Source organism: Panthera pardus, unplaced genomic scaffold (assembly GCF_024362965.1).
Source record: "Panthera pardus isolate Hobbes unplaced genomic scaffold, ASM2436296v1 HiC_scaffold_22, whole genome shotgun sequence".
NCBI lineage: Eukaryota > Metazoa > Chordata > Mammalia > Carnivora > Felidae > Panthera > Panthera pardus.
In genome coordinates, this window is record NW_026526788.1 from 69,487,707 (window position 1) to 69,507,100 (window position 19,394).

Genomic DNA, 19,394 nt, shown 5'->3' on the forward strand with positions numbered 1-19,394 from the left:
GTTCATCTCCAGTCCACATATGAAAAGCCCCTTGTGAATATAGGGTCCTCTTGAAATCCCATCTTGATAAACCCTTGTGAGCACTCCCAGTTGCCACCGCCATTGGCTGCCTAGAGAGCAGGTGTCCGTTCTCCTGACGGTGCGTGAACTGTTCTGGCTTGGATTTGTTAAGAAAGCATCAACTGCTTGACCCGGGTTCTCCTTCACCTGAATAGCACCCGGCTGGCTCACGTGTGTAATCTGCCTGGATTGGAGCCTGGAGGCAGCCATTTTGTTTTCGTTCAGGGTTCTACCCCTTTGCCCCTCACCCTACTATTCTCTGTGGTAGTATTCTTTTAAAAAGGGTGGTTCTTGTAACCCAAGCATATCAGAAAATGTGAAAGCTGTTTGATCTAGTTGTTAGTTCACAGATGGGCCAAGATGAACATTTTACAGTTAGCACGTGGGGCGCCTGGGAGGCTCAGTCGGTTAAGCGTCCGACTTCGGCTCAGGTCACGATCTCGCGGTCTGTAAGTTCGAGCCCCACGTCGGGCTCTGTGCTGACGGCTCGGAGCCTGGAGCCTGTTTCCGATTCTGTGTCTCCCTCTGTCTCTGACTCTCCCCCGTTCATGCTCTGTCTCCCTCTGTCTCAAAAGTAAATAAACATTGAAAAAAAAATTTTTTTAATTAGCTCTTTATGTTCTGGCTAGTCTATACTGTAGGGAAATGCCAGTTCAGGGCCTAGTGGGGATTTCAAAGAACTTTCTTAAAAATGGACAGTTTTAGAGGAGAAAACAACCTTTACGCATATATTTACAATTTTGATAGTCATTTGGAAGGGCTTTGAATGCATAGGCAGTCTATTAAGTAAAAGTAATTTAGGAATCCTAGAATTTTAGTGCGGGAAAGGGTATACAAATCAGAATTCAAAGCTTCATTTGTATGTGTGTATAAAATACAGATTTTTCTTTCTTTTTTTTTTGTTTGTTTGTTTTGCATCTTTCCCTAAGAGGATACAAGCTAATTATTTAAGATGTCTGTGACTTGGGGCACCTGGGTGGCTCAGTCGGTTAAGCGTCCGACTTCAGCTCAGGTCACGATCTTGCAGTCCGTGAGTTCGAGCCCCGCGTTGGGCTCTGGGCTGATGGCTCAGAGCCTGGAGCTTGCTTCCGATTCTGTGTCTCCCTCTCTCTCTGCCCCTCCCCCGTTCATGCTGTGTCTCTCTCTGTCTCAAAAATAAATAAACGTTAAAAAAAAAAAATTAAAATTAAAAAAAAATAAATAAATAAAATGTCTGTGACTTACGATGAGAACCAGATGGGAAATATTGGATTTTCCCCGTCTCTCTGCCTCACTTTCTCTCACTCCTGTCAAAACGATGGAGGCACATCGGCAAAAGAAAAAGAAAAATTTTATTGCACTCCATCCACAGAACGAGGCCCTAATGAGGCCTGCGCAGCATTGTCAAAAATGTGTGTATACTTCGACCACGTTAATATTTTATTTAGCTGTCAATATTCAACAATAGATTTCACCTTTCATTCTAGAGCTGATTAGGACTTAGGAGATTGTCTTCTTAGATGCCACTAATAATGCCTCAAAAAACAAGTACACGTGTGATTTCCAATAGGTAGTCTAAGCCTCCTTTTCCGCCCAAGTACATCCGTTATATTTGTCTTTCGCTAAAGATGTTAAAAATCATAATGTCTCTTGTCAGTAGCAATAATGAAGGGGGAGATTGGCTTTAATGACATTATGAGAATCATTATGTTTAATTTATCGCTAATTAATGCTGACAGTTTCATATGCCTTGGGTTGCTTTCATGTGAGTGTTACGTGCTGGGTTTTTTTTTTGTTTTTTTTTTAATTATGTGTACACATCCCTCCCCATTCATTCATTTTGATTCTGACGATTTACACAGCTTCTGTCTTCCAGGTTCCCTCCCCATATGTCCCACCACATCACACTCTACAACACGACCGGCATCCCCCACCCGGCCATAGTAACGCCAACCGTCAAACAGGAATCCTCCCAGAGTGACGTCGGCTCACTCCATAGCTCGTGAGTGTTGTTGATCTTTCGGCCGCTCTTTCCTTCCCCATCTTGTGTAGCCCGTTTGTTGATGCGGTGGCCATTGGGTGTAGCCCGGCCCATGGTTAGCCAATGGGGCGTGTGCCCCTGGGAAGCATCCGACTTGGGTGGCCTCTGGACTGTGAGAGAGCGCAGCGCTCACGGTTGGCACCAATGTGGGTGTGCTTGCGTGCTTGGGCGGCCTGGGGTTCGCAACCACGTCCCCGTCTCTCACCCACCACGGAACGCTGAGAGGCCTGGCCTGAGAGCATGAGAAACCCCCGTCGGGAGCGAATCGGCCACGCCGTGCCTTCCCCTCTGCCTTGGGAAAATTGTGTGTCTGAGACACTTGAGGAAGTAATTACGAAATCTCTCTCTTCCCCCCCACACCCTCGCTAGGATGTTTTCGTTCCGTTTTCCAGGGTGGAGAAGACTAAAAGTGGAAGCGTGCTTCTCGTTCAGGACTGCTGGGTTTGGGCGTTGAGCAGACAGGGAGACGGGTTCTCTGCTGTGGAGGAAGTTGGGCCTTGCGATCGTTTATTGGGTTGTGTCTGTCTATTCTGTCTGTATCCAGAAAGCATCAGGACTCCAAAAAGGAAGAAGAAAAGAAGAAGCCCCACATAAAGAAACCTCTTAACGCGTTCATGTTGTATATGAAGGAAATGAGGGCCAAGGTCGTGGCCGAGTGCACGTTGAAAGAAAGTGCCGCCATCAACCAGATCCTGGGGCGAAGGGTAGGTGGTTCCCTCCCTGGGCAGAGGGGGACGAACGGACCGGGGGCCTGGTGGGTAGCATGACACAGTGTCCCCGTCCCTTCAGTCACGTTCTGACTCCTTCAGTGGTCTTCATGGAGTCAGGACCAGAAACCCACATTCAAAGGATCTTCTGAACGCCCTCCGCCTTCATCCTCCCCCAGCCCCAGAGAGAGCGCAAACGAGAGAACGAGAGAGATGAGCCCATCGGGTTTCGTTTCAGCGCTCCCTTTAGTGCCAGGACCCTGCAGATCAGACACCGTTTTCTCATCCCCCGGCCGCGGTGTAGTTTGTGATGTTTTGCATGCCTCTCCCCGCCTCTGTGTCCCCTCCAGTGGCACGCGCTGTCCAGAGAAGAGCAAGCGAAATACTACGAGCTGGCCCGGAAGGAGCGACAGCTTCACATGCAGCTGTACCCCGGCTGGTCTGCGCGGGATAACTATGTAGGTGTTCGTTTTTCTCGGAACTAGAGTCTGTGGAGACGGGTCGAGTGTTCATCTGCCCAAGGGGAACGCTCCCTGCCAACTTGAATCAGGCCTCAGAGCCCTCCAGTCTGCCCACTCCTGGGACCAGTAGCATCTTGCCCAAGCGCCAGAGCGGGGGGCGGGGGAGGTGGGGTGTTGTCTTGGCTCCCAGTGTGGCTCATCAGCGTGCCATAGTTCTTAAAGGAGGAGGGAGGAGACCAGGGTTCCGTTGTTCTAGCGTGGGACCCACGGGGCTGACTCGGGGCTGTCCACACCTTCTTGCCCAGGTCTTTGAAGAGACGTAGCCCTAGGATCTTCCTGACTGGGGCTTCTGTGCTTCTCAGCACCCCGGGGGCCTTACAGGGAAGACCAGGAGGTAGGGGTGGAGAGAGAGGGCTTGGTTCCCCACACGTCTTCCAACAGTCCCTTGGCCTTTAAGAGGGAAAAGCAAAAGTTGTCCGATGCCGTGTGCGGGTACAAGTTGAAAACCTAGTTTGTCCTGAGAGGAGCATGATGGGAGGATCCCTGAAAGCAGCCAAGGGTCGTCACCCTCTGGAGGGGTAGATGAAACGCCTCAGGGCCCAGGAAAGGTAGGAAGGGGGGCTGTGCCGAGTGACGTGTCTTCCTGGGCTCAGTGCCGTCTGCAGGATTTGCCCAGTTTCCCCTCTTGGGTTTTGGAAAACACTGTAGGATTGTTTCTACTTATCACCGGGGTTGTCATACCTGTGATTCCTGTTCTCTCAGAAACTGGCTCTCCTCTGGAGACCTCTGTCCCCTCTCCCTGTTATCTCTTGATCCGCAGTTTCCCCAGTAGCGTCCTGGGTGGGCTTCTCCTCTCTCAGTGGAGGAGATGTCTCTTATTTCGCCCCAGAACGTTAACTCCACGCGCATCAGGTTTTACAACGTGGTCTTGAACCGTCCACTTCTTTGGGATGGGAAAGACAAGACTTGCCCGAATGCGAGCAGTGGTCCCTCCTCCGATTTCTTGTCAGTGGCGTGGAGCCACGGAGGATTCTTTCACTGGTCAGCGCTCCCGACCTAGCTCTCCCACGGACGATGTCCGTGGTGAAGACGCTCTCCCGTATGTGGGTTGAGATCAGTTCAGTCGGTGTGGGTTGTGAAGGTAACTGCGCACACAGCATCTGGGGACTCGGAGTTAAATCGGACGCGTTTTACTCTCAAAGCCTACCTGCCATCAGGAAGCCACAGACATCCACGTGACTACGTGGGCCCCGAGTGGCCGCTATTTTCTGCTTGCTTTAGCTGTTTCTCCTACCTTTTGACACGTGCTCGCTGCCTGCTCTTCGAAGGGGGTGTGGAGAACACTGAATGTTGGGCTTGACCCCCACGTCTTCATCACTGCCCCCCACACCACCTCCCTCTGAGCCCCCCTGCCCTTGGCTGGCAGCCCAAGACCGCTCCCCCTGGGAGCCGAATCCGTGCCGATGCCTCTCCCTGGAATGTCGGCCGTGGGTCAGGGCCCTCGTCATTCACAGATGGTCACACACGGGGTCTTAACTGCTTGGGACCCCTTTACATTTGTCCTCAGCCTGTGTGCCGTGGGGAAGCCTTTCTTCTGGAGCAGAAAGGAAGAGGAGGAGAGGTTCGTGCTCACCCACAGGCTTGCTGCTCACCTCCCCACCTGACCTCGAGGTGGAGATTTACAGCCGCAGCCTCCACATGAGCGGCCGTCTCATTCCAGGACCCCTGTTCTCCTGGTTTCTTCCGGGGCAGAAGCTCTTAAGATTTCACCCTCCAGCTTCTACCTGCTACAGACCCAATTCTTTGAGTGATCTAGGGTGTTGGCACAGAGACAGATTCTGTTCTGCTGTCGATACCGCTTCCCAGCAGAGATGGGGGTCAGGGTAGGGCCCTTCACGTACAGCTTTGCAGAACGCGCACTGCACAACCCCTGCAGAGTGCCGTGTGCACTCTGGTCTACGTGCATGGTGCCCCCTGGAGTTGGGCAGGGGGCCACCTCCACAGAGATACAAGGCCAACCTTTGGGATAGCTCCCAAAGAATGCTGCTGTTGACCTCCCTGGGAGTCAGTTAGACAGGTATTGCCCCGGGCTTTTCTTGAAGTGCTTTCTAGGTTTTAGAAGGTCCATCAGGCACTGCCAGTGACTTCAGCTCAGCTCCGTATTCAGAAGAGGTTTAGTGTAATAAGGGAAGCCTCTGACAGGACTTGAGAGACCGTTTCATTTTTAAAATTTTGTTTATTTATTTTGAGAGAGAGTGTGCGTGCAAGTTGGGGAGGGGCAGAGAGAGAGGGAGAGAGAGAGAATCTCTTTCAGCTGGGAGCTCAGAGCCCGATGTGGGGCTCAAACTCACAAACTGGGATCATGACCTGAGCTGGACACTCAACCGACTGAGCCACCCAGGTGCCCCAGACTTGAGAGAAAGTTTAAAGGTAGATGTAGATTTGGGGCTGAAAGAGCTTTATTTCTTGAATGGGGTACTGTGAGACTCCTGTCAACAATGGCTCCTTACACATGACTGTGAAGCACACACACACACACACACACACACACACACACACACCCTCCTCCCTCCCTCCTGTGCCCCAGGAAACAGTCTGGAACAGAGGTCAGAGTCAAAGGTTTTATGGGTTTGACTGTGGTAGAACTTGTTAACCTGGGGAGTTGTCCTTAACTGACTTGACATAGAAGTTTCTATACGTTACTCTGGTCATTGTAAAGTCCAGAAAGTCCTGGAAAGTTTCCTGAGCCTCTTTCCACGTTCCTGCTTGTCCAGTCAAGTGGTAACAGAAAGCTTTATATCACTCCTTAGCAAAAACAGGATTGAGGAAGACAGTCCCACGTGGGTCGTGGGACTGGGCACGTTCTGGGGCACAAGAGGAAAACAGCGTGGTCCCGTAGTGCTCTCTAATGTGTAACCCTAAACTGACAGCTTTCCATGGGGACTAGAGCCTCCAACCACCTTTCAGAATATATCGCGGGATATTGGAAACGGGTGAGCGCTGTATTAACGGAGGTGACCGCGAAGCCCTTGGGTGTGTGGGTGCCAGCACCCGCCCGGAGTTGCAATGCTTTCCTGTGCCTGCTGTTCACATTCCCGGCTCCTAAATACACAGGAACTCGCCCCCTCCTGCCCGTTCCTAGATTGCCAGGCGGCACTTTGCTGCTCCCCTGGGAGGGGCCCAGACAACGAAGATGGGCCGTCGAGGCTCGTGAGAAGGCCCCGTGAACTCCTCTTTTTTTTTAATTTTTTTTTAATATTTAAGCTGCTCATCAAGGAACATGAATGTGTCACAGTGTTTCAAACTCCAGGCCAAGACAGACTTCCCCGAATGGTACGTGCCCGGAGATCTGAGAGAACAGAGGGGCTTTCTCTGAGAGAGACACTGTGGCCCTGAGCCCGTGGATGAAGCAAAAAACCACGGCGTCTGCACCCTGAGGTTCTAGGGCCTCCCGGGTTGCCAGGTTTACCCCCTGTGACTCGTCTTTTTCTCTTCCGGACTTGCCATCTACACCCCTCGAGCACTTTTGGGCAGAGGCAACATTTAGATACTCTGAAACAGACGGAAGTGTGGGCCCGTCCTTTACTGGTGACGTTTCAGACGTACCGGGCCTTTGACTCCAACAGATAGATCTTGATTCCAGATCTACGGAATTCCCCCCCGTTCCCGTGCCACATCAGCCACAGCCACAGCCACAGCCACAGCCACCAGCAGGCAGTAAAGGTCCCAGGCTGGAGACTGTGAATGATCGCATGTAACTGATCCCCTGTAATCAATGGAAAACCCTTCCCCAGAGGGCACGGGATTAAATACGAAGGCAGCACAGCCCCGTAGGTAAGCACTGTGGGAAACCCAGGCTGCCTGAAGTTCCCACCCCTGGCACCGGCCTCGGCTAGTCGTGTGAGCTCAGGAAATTCACGTAACCCCTCTGTGCCTGAGTTTCCTTACCTATGAAATTGGAAGGGGGGCGCCTGGGCGGCTCCTGTCGGTTGAGCGTCCGACTTCAACTCCAGTCATGATCTCACGGTTCATGGGTTTGGCCTCGCATCGGGCTCTGCACTGTCAGCACAGAGCCTGGAGCCTGCTTCGGATCCCCATTCCTCCTCTCTCTCCTCTCTCTCTCTCTCTCTTCTCTCTCTCTCTCTCTCTTCTTCTCTCTCTCTCTCCTCTCTCTCTCTTCTCTCTCTCTCTCTCTTCTCTCTCTCTCTCCTCTCTCCCTCTCCTCTCTCTCTCTCCTCTCTCTCTCTCTGCCCCTCCCTGCTTGCGCTCTCTCTCTCTCTCTCTCTCTCTCTCTCTCTCAAATAAGCGTTTTTCTGCCCTTCTCCTGCTTGCATTCTCTCTCTCAAAAATAAATAAGCATTAAAAAAAGAAGAAGAAAAAGAATTGGGGCACTCGGATGGCTCAGTCAGTTTAAGCGATGGACTTCGGCTCGGGTCGTGATCTCACTGTTTATGGGTTCGAGCCCCGTGTCAGGCTCTGTGTTGACAGCTCAGAGCCTGGAGCCTGCTTCAGATTCTGTGTCTCCCTCTCTCTCTCTGCCCCTCCCCAGCTCATGCTCATGCTCATGCTCATGCTCTGTCTCTCTCCGCTCTCTCTGGAAAATAAACATTAAAAAAAAAATTTTTAAGAATTAAAATTGGGATGGTGCTGTAGTACCTGTTGTATAGGATGGCATGAGGGAAAAATGAGTCGATATGCATAGCGCATTTAGAATCATGCCCTGGCACATAGTATGTGCTCAGTAAAATGTTAGCTGCTATTACTAGTAAAGCCCCAATGAAAGCTTTTTGTTGATTGAGTATGAGGACCTCTTGGCTTTAATAAGGAGGAGATCTGCGTGGGGCAAGGGGGCTTTCTTAGCCCCACATGGCCAATCTCCACATTCATCTGTCCCTTGGCTGTGCGCTCTTGGGCCACTCCCAACCCTGTCCCTCCACACCTCCCTGAATCTTCCTTAATCCGCTCTTTTCTCCCCTGCTGTGGAATCAGATGCTCTGGGTTCAGGTTTGAGGATGCACATAGGTAGGTGGGGAAAGAGGTCTTTCCCTCACCCTCTGCTGACCCCTCCTCTTCCCCTTCCGGGGCGTGTGTGTCCCTCTAGGGGGTCAGAAGCCCTCTGGGCGCTGTGGGGTGTGGATGGAGACAGCGCTGTGCTCCCCTCTTTCTGCCTGCCTTCCAGGGGAGCCCAGATGCCCTCTCCCGTCTGTTTCCTGAAATAATTGCTTGCATTTCATCTCTTCATCCAGGGGAAGAAGAAGAAGAGGAAAAGGGACAAGCAGCCAGGAGAGACCAATGGTAAGTTAGAACGAGGAGGAAGGAGGAAGGAGCGGTACTTACGAGGACCACTCTTTAAACTTTAGGTTTCTCTCTGGGGGAGGCAGGAGAGACTCAAGGCCAGGAAGATGTGGGGGAACCCATCTTAGCCAGCCTTTTTTGTTTTATGCATTTTAATTAATTGCTTCATGACTGCCCTTTTAAAAGTAGTAGCATTCATTGTTGCATGAAAAGCACATTGTAATTCTAGTGGAATGTGTTTTAAAGTAACTGCAGAGCCTGTAACAGGAGGGAGGTAGGCATGCCTGTGCGGGACGTATGCAGTCTGCTTATTTTGTGTGTGTCTGTGTGTAGGGATGAGGAAGGGGCCGCGGGAGGAGGAAGGGGTGTGTGTGAGTGTTTGATATTAACTGGGCTGTTCCTGAATGTTCTGATGCATGCCTTTACAGTGGTAAATTGCACCCGATTTAAATTAAGGAGGTTTGTCATTCTCTAGAAGAAATTAGAAATACTGCATAGGCAATCTCAGAAGGTCCCCTTGGAGAAGGCCAGGCTTTTACAAACAACAACAACAATTTTGAAGGCTTTGTATAATTTGTTCTTTTTTTTCAGAACACAGCGAATGTTTCCTAAATCCTTGCCTTTCACTTCCTCCGATTACAGGTACAGGTGCTAATGTCATTTTGAGTCATTAAAATAGTCGATAAACTGTTTTTTAATTTTTCTTGCCATTATAGTTTTATTAACATTAAACACGTATGACATTTGAACATCCTTTAAAATGACCATCTACACGGTTTCGTATGTTTCGGTAGATTTTTTTTTTTTTTCAGTTGCTTTTGTTGTTTTTTTTTTTTTTTTTTTTTTTTAATTTAATTTAACTTTTGCTTTGTTTATTTATTTATTTTCCCCATAACAGTTGTTTAAGCAGTGATGACAGTGACTTAGTGTTGAACTAACTGTGCAAATTGAATATGCAGTATTTCTTTAAAAGAGACTGGTTAAAACAAAAACAAAAACAAAAACCAACCAAAATGGAAGGAATTCAGTAATAAACCTCCTTAATCTAATGGCATTTTCCGTTGCTCCCACTAAGTTTTCTCACGCAAGCATGCATTCGCAGTATGATTATTTTCTCCTTCGCTTTTTTTTTATTTTAGTTTTTTTCTTCCTTTTGCTTTTCTGCTCATAATTTGCAAACCCACTAGCATTTTACTGACTGTACCTGCTTAAAAGCTGCTATGAGCTTCTGACTAACCCTGAACAGCTCATTCACACTGCCTGTTCACCATCATTTGTTCTTCTGTTAATAGTAATGAAAATCGGTTTAAAAAAAAAAAAAAGAAAAGAATAAAAAACCATTTCAAAAGCTGCAATATCCCAGTACCACAACCCTTTTCTTTCTTTATTTCTTTCTGTTTTGTTTCGTTTTGTTCTGTTTTTATTTGTAGTTGTTTTTTTTTTCTTTTAAACTGTTGTACTCTGAGAAGAGAAAAGCATGTTACAAACTTAATTCCCTCCTTCGCTTTATTTTCTTCTTTAAGAAAAACAAATTGAGAGAGAGCTAGAACCAAAAGAAAAAGAAAAAAAGAGAAAAAAAAGGAAAGCAGAACCAAAAGAGGAAAACTATTATTTAAAATTCAGTTTTTCAGTATCTAACTTCCCTTTATCCGTTCAAAACGAATCGGAGAGACAGTCCTTAAAGAAGGGATACTGCAGCTTTATTTGCAACAGCTAATGTCACCAATTGAATAAGAATGTGATTTTTACCTTTTTTTTTTTTTTTTCTAATTAAAGAAAGTTAAAAATCGAAAGTCGATATTTTGTAATTAGTAACCAGGTCATTGATTTATTCCCTTTTTTATTTTTATTTTTTTCTTATTTGTATCTTTCTCTCCCCCCCCTCCCTCTTTCCCCCTCTCTCTCTCCCTCTCTCTCTCCCACGTCCTCCTCCTCTGCTCGCTTCTCTCTTGAACTCATTCAGACCTGAGCGCTCCTAAGAAATGCCGAGCGCGCTTTGGCCTTGATCAACAGAATAACTGGTGCGGCCCTTGCAGGTGTGTATAGATTTCCCAGATTCGCTGTGCTGGTTTGCAGCTGGTCTATTCGGTCCTTTTCTCCCCCCTTCTCTGGCCTGTTGCTTTGTAGCTCTGTGTGTTGGTCTTAGGAGACACGAGGGTGCGGGACACTGCTCTGTGAGGGATGTGCTTTTTCTCCCCGCTGCTGCTAGCCAAAATGCCACTGTAAAACAGCATCATTTGTGCCTCCTCGGGTCAGCGACAGCCAGCCCCAGCGCGCCCCCTCCCAGGGACTGTTGCCTGCCAGCCCCCTTCCTCCTGACAGTCCAGGATGGGGCTCAGTGACATCCATCGTAATCCTGGCCTAGGTAGAAGCCAACAACGTCACCTTTTCCCCTCCTTCTCTCTCTATTTTTATTTATTTCTCCTTGTTGTTTTTTGGTTTCTGGTTGTTGTTTTCTTTTTTTTTTTTTTCCGTGTGTGTGTTTTATCGTTTCGTTTTATTTTATTTTTTTTTTCCTTTTGACTCATAGAAGTCTTTTTCTTTCATGTCCTTGGTGAGGAAAGAATCAAATAGAACCGAGGTGCTAGAGAAGACGAGTCAGCTGTAGCTGAGATGACACATCCAACCGAGCATGACCCACCATTGTGTTGTATTTTTTGTGTTTACCTTATGCTAACAGATGCAAATACTCCAAAGAAGTGTCGGGCACTGTTCGGGCTTGACCGACAGACTTTATGGTGCAAACCATGCAGGTATATTACCACTGTGAGGCCTTTGGGAAAATCAAAGCATTCTGTCCTTCTGATACCTTAGTGTGTCAATGTATTTTGACCTCATTCCCATCTACTTCCCCCCCCCCCCCCCCCCGGCATCAATGACTAATGATCCTCATCCTTCAAAATTTCCTTGCTAATTTTATGCCGTATCCTCTCCCCACTTCCTCTTTCTCTTTTCCCCCCACCTTGCTCTTGCAAATCCCATATCCGGATCCCCGGTAGGACTGAGACCACAACCTTAACAGACCAGGACGGGCACTTACCCTTTTGCTTTGAAAGCCAGCATCCTGGAACCGGCCCGGTCCGTGGCATGCATGCTGAGCGTAGAGAGCCACCATTTCCAGAGGTTTGAATGAGCTCACACCTGGCAGCAGTAGCATCCCCGTGCACTTGGGAGTCGAGACCCTTGGACAAGGGCTCCGGGGCAGGCGTTTTTTGGTTTTGTTTTGTTTCGTTTTTCTTTTACGTTTCAAAACCACATGTCTCTGTACAGAGGAGTCTGGTTAGCTTGACATTGTTTTACAGTGCTGAAAAGAAGCGTGGCATTGAACGGCGTGCACCAGCTGAAGGGCTGCAAGCGACGAGTCATGCAGTCCCATGCTGCAGCGTTGCTAGCCTGCAGAATTAAAATATATATTGTATATACTGAGAGAGAGAGAGAGAGAGAGAGAGAGAGAGAGAGAATATATTGCTTCCAAAATGAATTAGAAGAGTGCAAATTAAACACCGTGTTGCACCTGCAGGTTTCCACCCAAGCTGTAATTTTCAGGGAAGGTGTAGGTACTTCCTTCTTGGTGGAGGGATACCAACTCGTTCCTGTCTCATTTCCTTTCCTTTACTGACCACCTTTGGTTAAATTTGTTGTTTCTTTGTTCTGATACAAGCAGTCTTTGAATTTGGAATATTATGATGGTAGGTATCTCAACTCCCCGAACACGCTTCCCTGTTTGTAGTGCCTCCTTGTCACGTGTCCCTCTCCTCCATGCCTCTGCCATGTGTTCCGTGTTTAGACATTAGATCAGATGTCCATCCCATTAACGTGCATGCCCACAAGTCTCCCGTGTCTCTTCCCCTCCCCCCGATGCCTTACGAGGGACCGGCGAAGTGCCCGGAGTCGGCCAAACGTGTAGGGGAGAGAGGGCCCCGAGCATCTTTATTGAGACAGAACTCCACAGACAGCCCTGTGCCCACTGAGTGAGGACTCCAGGCCTTGAGAGAGATTCTGCAGTCACCCGTGCTGTGACATGGCAGTGTTCCCGGAGGTGACAGATACCAGTCCCACGCAGTCCTGGGGTCTTCTGTGGGCAACAGAAAAGAGATTCGTGATGAAGTAGATGAAGAGAGTTAGGTATTTAAATTAGGCCTACCCAGGGAAGACAGGGCCTCTGCTTACCCTATCTAGGCAGCGAATCTGTGGCAGAATTTTATTTGTGCCGAGTAGGAAGATAATTAGCTGCGGAATCCTGTTCTGAGACGCCCTGTCATGGTGAAGGATTAGCTAATCGCGGGGCTCACTCCTGAGAGGGTTTCTCACGATCTGTAGAAACCTATGGCTGAGGCCATCGTGCCCACCTCGCAATATGGTGTGTTGCCTAATTTGGGGGTGGAGGGGGGTGAGTGGTGGTTTATGAAGACGGAGAAGCCCTTTTCGGTTTCAAAAGCACTTGCTTCAAGTTAGAGGTGACATCCCCCCGCCCCCAAAAGTTACCATTACTAGCAGTGGCCCGGACGGACATCCCCTCCTCAGACACAGCCTGCACCTTGTTTAAAGCCAGGGTGTGGTTATCTTCCTCAGAGGCCAGAAGTTTTGTTGACCTTTCTACAGAAAACAGGCAAAACCCAAAATCTTTGTGGCTGCCCCATAAACACGATTTTCAAAAGTGCAGCTCTGAGGGGCCGGCTGTCGGTACGCAGGCCGCTGTCCCTCCTCATTCCTCGGGGTTCTTTCCCCCCTAGGCACACCGTTAGAACTTTCCTGCTGGCCACTTTACTTCTGGTGGCGATGTTTTCCCTAAAAGCATTAGCAGATGCGTTTTAGCCGGTTGAAAGGGCGTAATTCCAAAACAGGATAAGGAAGAACCCTTAGCTTCCTTTCCGAGTAATTCCATGAGAAGCTAGAAGTGGAATTTTAAAAGGCCACCCCCTCGACTGGAGACGGAGCCCGCGTGGGGGAGGGCAGGCAGATGGGTTTTGCCCCCTGTTCCCCTCAACTTTTCCTCTTTGCCAGGATCTGGCCCGATGCTCAATCAGTAGGACAAAATGTGCTTTCAAGAAAGAAAAGCAGTTTACAAAATGAGGCGTTTTCTGGCCCGTCAGAAACGTGTGTGTGTTCCAACTGCCTTTTGCTCGGCCACCTGTTAGAAGGAGTGTCTCGCTGTCCTTCGTGGTCTTCATGTCCCATGTTCAAAATGCTTCCACTCATCCCCTCGATGTAAACCTCCGTGTCAGAAGGAGGGCGGGCGGGTGAGGGGAGTGCCAGAAACGCTCCCAGCCAATCAGGGCTCTGCTCGCTACACAGGGTTTCTAATTTTATTTGACATTTGAGGACATTTTAACAAGATTCTGTTTTGAGCCCACCAAGTTGCTTTCCCATCTTTTTACTCTGCCCTAATATAGCATGGAATGCTGCTTGACGTCACTCCCTTGTTTCCTGTTTCTCCTTTTCTCTTCCCCCTCCTCCCTCCCCTTTGTCCTTGTTCTCTCTCACTTTTGCTTATGACCCGCCCCCCATCCCCACCCCGCCGTCCTCCCCATTTTTTAAAATGCATGGACATCTTAGTTTTTTAAGCATGTTTTGATCTGCAGGCTAAGGTGGTTTAAAAACTCTGAGAGGCTTAATTATTTATCTCGGTTTCTGGGATGGGAGCAGAACCCACAGTCTGTTTCCGTCTATCCCAGAGGAGAAAAGGAACCTTTCCAAACTGAAGGTGAGGGGGGCTGCCCTCGCACCCCTAGAGTTCCTTCCCACCCAGTGGGGGATCAGGTAGACCCTGAGGCCTCCACCCAGTGGGCCTCGGCCTCCGGCCTCCGGGAGGCAGGGAAGGCCAAGCATGCTCCCTCCCACCCTCCCTTCCTCCCCACCCTCCCGCCATCTCGCTGAGTCCACACCCCACGCACTGAGGGGCATGAGCAGACACCTCTGGGGGCACAGACCCGAGGAGGAACTCATTACACCCCCTTCCTTTCAAAGGCCAGTGACATCTGACAGCGGCTGCCTTCAGCCAGGCAGCGTCTTCCCGCTTTCCTGGGATGGGAAGCCGGCCGGCGCTCACACACTTGTCGTTAGAGTGTTATCAGCCACTGTTTTAACTGTGTTCAAGGGCTCCTTAGGTCAGCACATTCCCTGTATCTGCGTTATTTTTATAGCATGAGTGGGACTGATGCCCAGGATCACGTTTCCTACCAAATATCATCCCATCGGACTGGGATTAATAGTAGGAAAAGCTTTGAGGTCACATGCTCAATTTCTTGAATCGATTTCCCCAACCTTTTGATGATAAGCAAGAGAGGCTCTGACATTCTCATTCCTGTTTCTTATGTAAACGAGAAGAGTAGAGGGGAGATTCTGGTTTTGGTGCAGGGCAAAACTAGGCTTTCCGGCTTAAACGCTAATCCCGATGACCCCCAAACCCCAGACGTTCCATGCTGATTCCCTGGTACTTCTTCTTCGTCGTCACTTCCTTACGACACGCTGCGCCCTCCGTCCACTGGCCTCGGCATATTGACAAGGGCAGGATGCCCCTCCGTCCCATCCTCACTGTCTCTCCTTCCAGCCTTCTCACTCTGGGTTGGGGAGGGGAAGACCCCAAATCTTTAAAGAACAAACCAAAAAAAAAAAAAAAAAACAAACCCAAAAATCAACTTTGAATCATAATTTAATCCACAACCTGCAGGCCATACAACCAGTTATTCTTGTTCCTTTGGATCATTTTCTGTTTTTCTTATTCTTCCCCCTCCCCCACCTTTGTTTATCCTCTTCTACCTGTTTTTGGTGGTTTTGTTTTTGTTTTTATTTTTTTGTTTTTGTTTTTTAATTTATTTTGTTTTATTTTTTGTTCCCCCCCCCTCCCCCTCCTCTCACCTGATTCTGACCTCTCTTGATTTGGTGTGGTTCTTAACAGACAAGCCCAAAAGCTCTCTGGGCGCCGGCAGCCTGGCGGTGGTGGCCGTGGTGGTGGCCGTGGTGGTGGCGGGTGGTGGTGGCGGTGGTGGCGGCAGTGGTGTAAAACCGTCTAAGCCTCTTGCCTAGCACTGCCTTCAACTCTGTGGGCTCAACAGTCAGAGTTGCATATTGATAGGAGGCGCCTGGGGAAGGAGCTCTCTTTCTCTTTTGCACACACACACACGCACACACGCACACACTCAGAGCACCGGGGGTGGGAACCGAGGGGGAGATGCGATGGGCCAGCCAGGGGACGTCCAAGCCGAAAGAGAAAGCACACACTTGTCAGGGGAATCGCAGCGCGGATGCAGCCGCTCTTCTGGCACACGGGCGCTGCATCATCAATCCAGTCTAGTCTGCTCAGTGGTATCTGGGCCCGGGTGGGGTCGGGTCGGGTCGCGGCGGCGGGGGGGGGGGGGGGGGCGTTAGTGGGGGGCGAGCGTTAGTGGGGGGCGAGGGGAGCAGGTAGGTAGCGGGGGGGGGGGGGGGTGGCGCTCCACCAGTAAAATGCTGTTTGCCGGAGCAGGCTCAGACGGGGGCGGCAGTGAAGCGAGCGTGGCACCCCCCCCCACCCCCCCGGCCACGGGGCTTGCTGGCTCTTGGGGCACAGGTGACTCGAACTCGGCTCTGAGCAGTAGATAACGCTCTCCCTTGGCATCTTTGCCCCCTATTCACGGAGAACTCTCTCCCCCTGTTTCTAGGAGAAAAAAAAAGTGCGTTCGCTACATACAGGTGAAGGCAGCTGCCTCAGTCCACCCTCTTCAGATGGAAGCTTACTAGACTCGCCTCCTCCCTCCCCCAACCTGCTAGGCTCCCCTCCCCAAGACGCCAAGTCACAGACTGAGCAGACCCAGCCTCTCTCGCTGTCCCTGAAAGCCCGACCCCCTGGCCCACCTGCCCATGATGCCGCCGCCGCCCGCCCTCCTGCTTGCCGAGGCCGCCCACGGCAAGGCCCCCGCCCTCTGTCCCAACGGGGCCCTGGACCTGCCCCCCGCCGCCCTGCAGCCGCCCGTCCTGTCCGCCTCGTCTCTGGCGCAGCCGTCGACATCTTCCTTACATTCCCACAGCGCCGTGGCCGTGGCCGTGGCCGGGACGCAGCCCCAGCCGCTGTCCCTCGTGACCAAGTCTTTAGAATAGCTTTAGCCTCGTCAGCCCCGGTTGGTTTGCGTAGTGTTGCGTTCCGCTTCTGTCCACCCCCCCCCCCCCCCGCCCCCCAGCACCCCCCCAGCACCTCCCTCCCCCCCCCCCCCGAAAGGTTTCGTTTTGTACTCTTTTAATTTTGTGCCACGTGGCTACATTAGTTGATGTTTATGGAGTTCATTGGTCAATATTTGACCCATTCTTATTTCAATTCCTCCTTTTAAATATGTAGATGAGAGAAGAACCTCATGATTCTACCAAAATTTTTATCAACAGCTGTTTAAAGTCTTTGTAGCGTTTAAAATATATATATATATACATAACTGTTATGTAGTTCGGATAGCTTAGTTTTAAAAGACTGATTAAAAAACAAAAAGGAAAAAAAAAAAGAAGCAATTTTGAAGCAGCCCTCCAGAAGGAGTTGGTTCTGTATTATTTGTATTAAATACGAGCTTGCGAACCAATCATTTTACATCTGGTTTTTAAACCATAAGGGCACGAGGAATGCAGTGCCGTTACTCTTTTTTTTTTCTCTGTGTGAAACAACTTTAATTGTGATGTTACTTGTTATTGTTTAAATGTACAGAAACAAAGGGTTAAATGTGTTAATATACCTTGTTCCATGGTGTTGTTCTTTTGGGGGGAGGGGGATGCTACTCAACCATTAATGGAATCACAACGCTGTTGGACCAGTAGTATTTATTGCTTTAGAGATTGCTTGTCGAACCTGTATGTCGTCCCTTTTAAAATATGTTTTCCTTTTTCTTGAAACTGTATAAAGTTTTTTTCCCCTTAGCATAAGCATCTTATATATAACAACTCATTTGTACAAGGTTTTTAAGTTTATATATAAAATGTGTATATATATTTTTTTGTTTCTCTTTTTGACTTTTTTTTTTTTTTTTTTTTTTTTTTTGGCTGTATGAAACCCAGATGCCGCCAAACGGACATTAATAGTTGCATTTAAGGATCAGTAGCATTAACGGAAGTTGCTTTAAAAGCCATTATGTAAAACAAGACTTGAAAATTAGTGAGGGAATTTTAGCGGAGGCTGTCTGAGCAGCAGCGGGAACCACCCTGTTTCTCCTTTGAACTCACAGTCGCCAGCCCTGTGCCCTTAGGGCGTGGCCCGACTGTGTGCAAAAGTTTATGTGCCAAAATTCTCAGTGACTTTAGCTTTCTCCCTCTTTTCGATGCTGTAATTTTTGTTCATCATGTTTTGCTGTGATGTTACATAGGTAGATTTGTATGTAGTTTTAATGTCACCTATAACAAGACGTGTTTGGTAGCAGATTGTCCAGAAAGCATTTTAAATGAAGAGGTATCAAACCCTTAGGGGCCAAAATTCTGTATATTAGATTACTCTTAAAGGAAAAACCAGCTGCCGCTTTTATGTACACGTATCCCGTACGAGTAGGTGGCAAACTTTAAAAATAAGAAAAACCCTAGGCATGTTGATGTTGCAAAATGCTGTATAAAGCTGACACCTGTTCACTCAGTGCCATTGTAGTTGACATGAAGCGATTGTAAGACTGTCTCCGATTTTTCTCTGGTTTATTAAAATGCTAACTATAACATTTTTTGTGAATACTTTGAATGTTTCCTAACAGTTGTGATGTTACCGTTCCGTTTTATGCTCTTATTCCAATTTCATTTTTAATGGTTTGGAAGCCATTTTTGTAATGAATAAATGTTCATGCTGTACAATATCTGTAGCATGCCGTTCTGGATTAATAAAAGCAACTTAGTATGTGCAGATGAAGGCTGGTCACTTGTTTCTGTGATTTGGATTTTGCCTCTGGGGAGGCTGAATCTACCTTCACCGGGACTACTGTCTTCCCAAGCCAGACCGTGACACCGGACCGCATGGTTGGTGTGGGTGGTGGGTTGGGACTCGGGTCTCAAAAAGTGGCCTTGCACTCCTCTGATGGGTCGGGATGGTTTCCTTCCCCCACTCATTCCCAGTGCCTCTGTGCCATACCAGTGTCCCTAGTTGGTTCCTTTCTGAAAGCCAAGCACAGTCCCAGAGTACATGGCGCTCTTCTGGCTCTAAAACGGCCATTCTGGGGACACCTGGGTGGCTCAGTCGGTTGAGCGACTGACTCTTGATTTCGGCTCAAGTCGGGAGTTCGAGCCTCGCATTGGGCTGTGCCTGCTTGGGATTGGGCTGTGCGCTGACAGGAGCCTGCTTGGGATTCTCTCTCTCCCTCTCTTTCTGTTCCTCCCCCTCCTGTGCGCTCTTTCTCTTTCTCTCAAAATAAACAAACTTAAAAAAAAAAAGATTTTTAAACAGCCGTCCTGGTATATCTTAGATGTCCTTCTCACGGTATCCCGCAGAAGGGATTTAATTTGGGATAATGACACGTAGTTAGTTCACCAGGAATCGGTTTGAGACACCACATCATCACCACTGATGTGAAAGTGTTCTAACTTCTTTCTGCGAGTTGCATGCGGGGAGAGATGGCAGGGTGTCGGATGGAAACCCCTTGTCTGGCAGCGAGCCTTGTCGAGCAGGAAGGGTTTTCAGAAAACTGGATCAAGACGAGTCACTCAGAGGCTTGTATGGAAGGGTCTTGCGGTCCGTGGGACTCACGTTCTGTGGCTGTGCCCTGGCGAGGGTGCAGGTTCATCATCATCACGAACCGGGGGCCACAGTGAAGACCTGGCAGTCATTTCTCCTGCCGGGTAGAATGGATGGACGCACAGGTACGCCCCCGCTACTGGAAAGTTCGTGTTAGGCCTCTTCGCTCTCACGAAAGCACTATGTTAGCA

General features: G+C 49.1%; 1 protein-coding gene across 1 annotated transcript in view; it reads left to right on the plus strand.

The window, feature by feature from the left end:
* TCF7L2 (transcription factor 7 like 2) overlaps nucleotides 1–16,723 on the plus strand; it is a 199,656-nt gene extending 182,933 nt beyond the window's left edge. The window contains 9 exon segments of the mRNA XM_053909926.1: nucleotides 1,916–2,041; nucleotides 2,625–2,784; nucleotides 3,138–3,245; nucleotides 8,495–8,543; nucleotides 9,135–9,185; nucleotides 10,507–10,579; nucleotides 16,184–16,209; nucleotides 16,212–16,354; nucleotides 16,356–16,723. Of these exon segments, the coding sequence (XP_053765901.1) occupies nucleotides 1,916–2,041; nucleotides 2,625–2,784; nucleotides 3,138–3,245; nucleotides 8,495–8,543; nucleotides 9,135–9,185; nucleotides 10,507–10,579; nucleotides 16,184–16,209; nucleotides 16,212–16,354; nucleotides 16,356–16,619 (1,000 nt within the window). The 3' untranslated portion in view covers nucleotides 16,620–16,723.
* The last annotated feature ends 2,671 nt before the right edge of the window (nucleotides 16,724–19,394 follow it).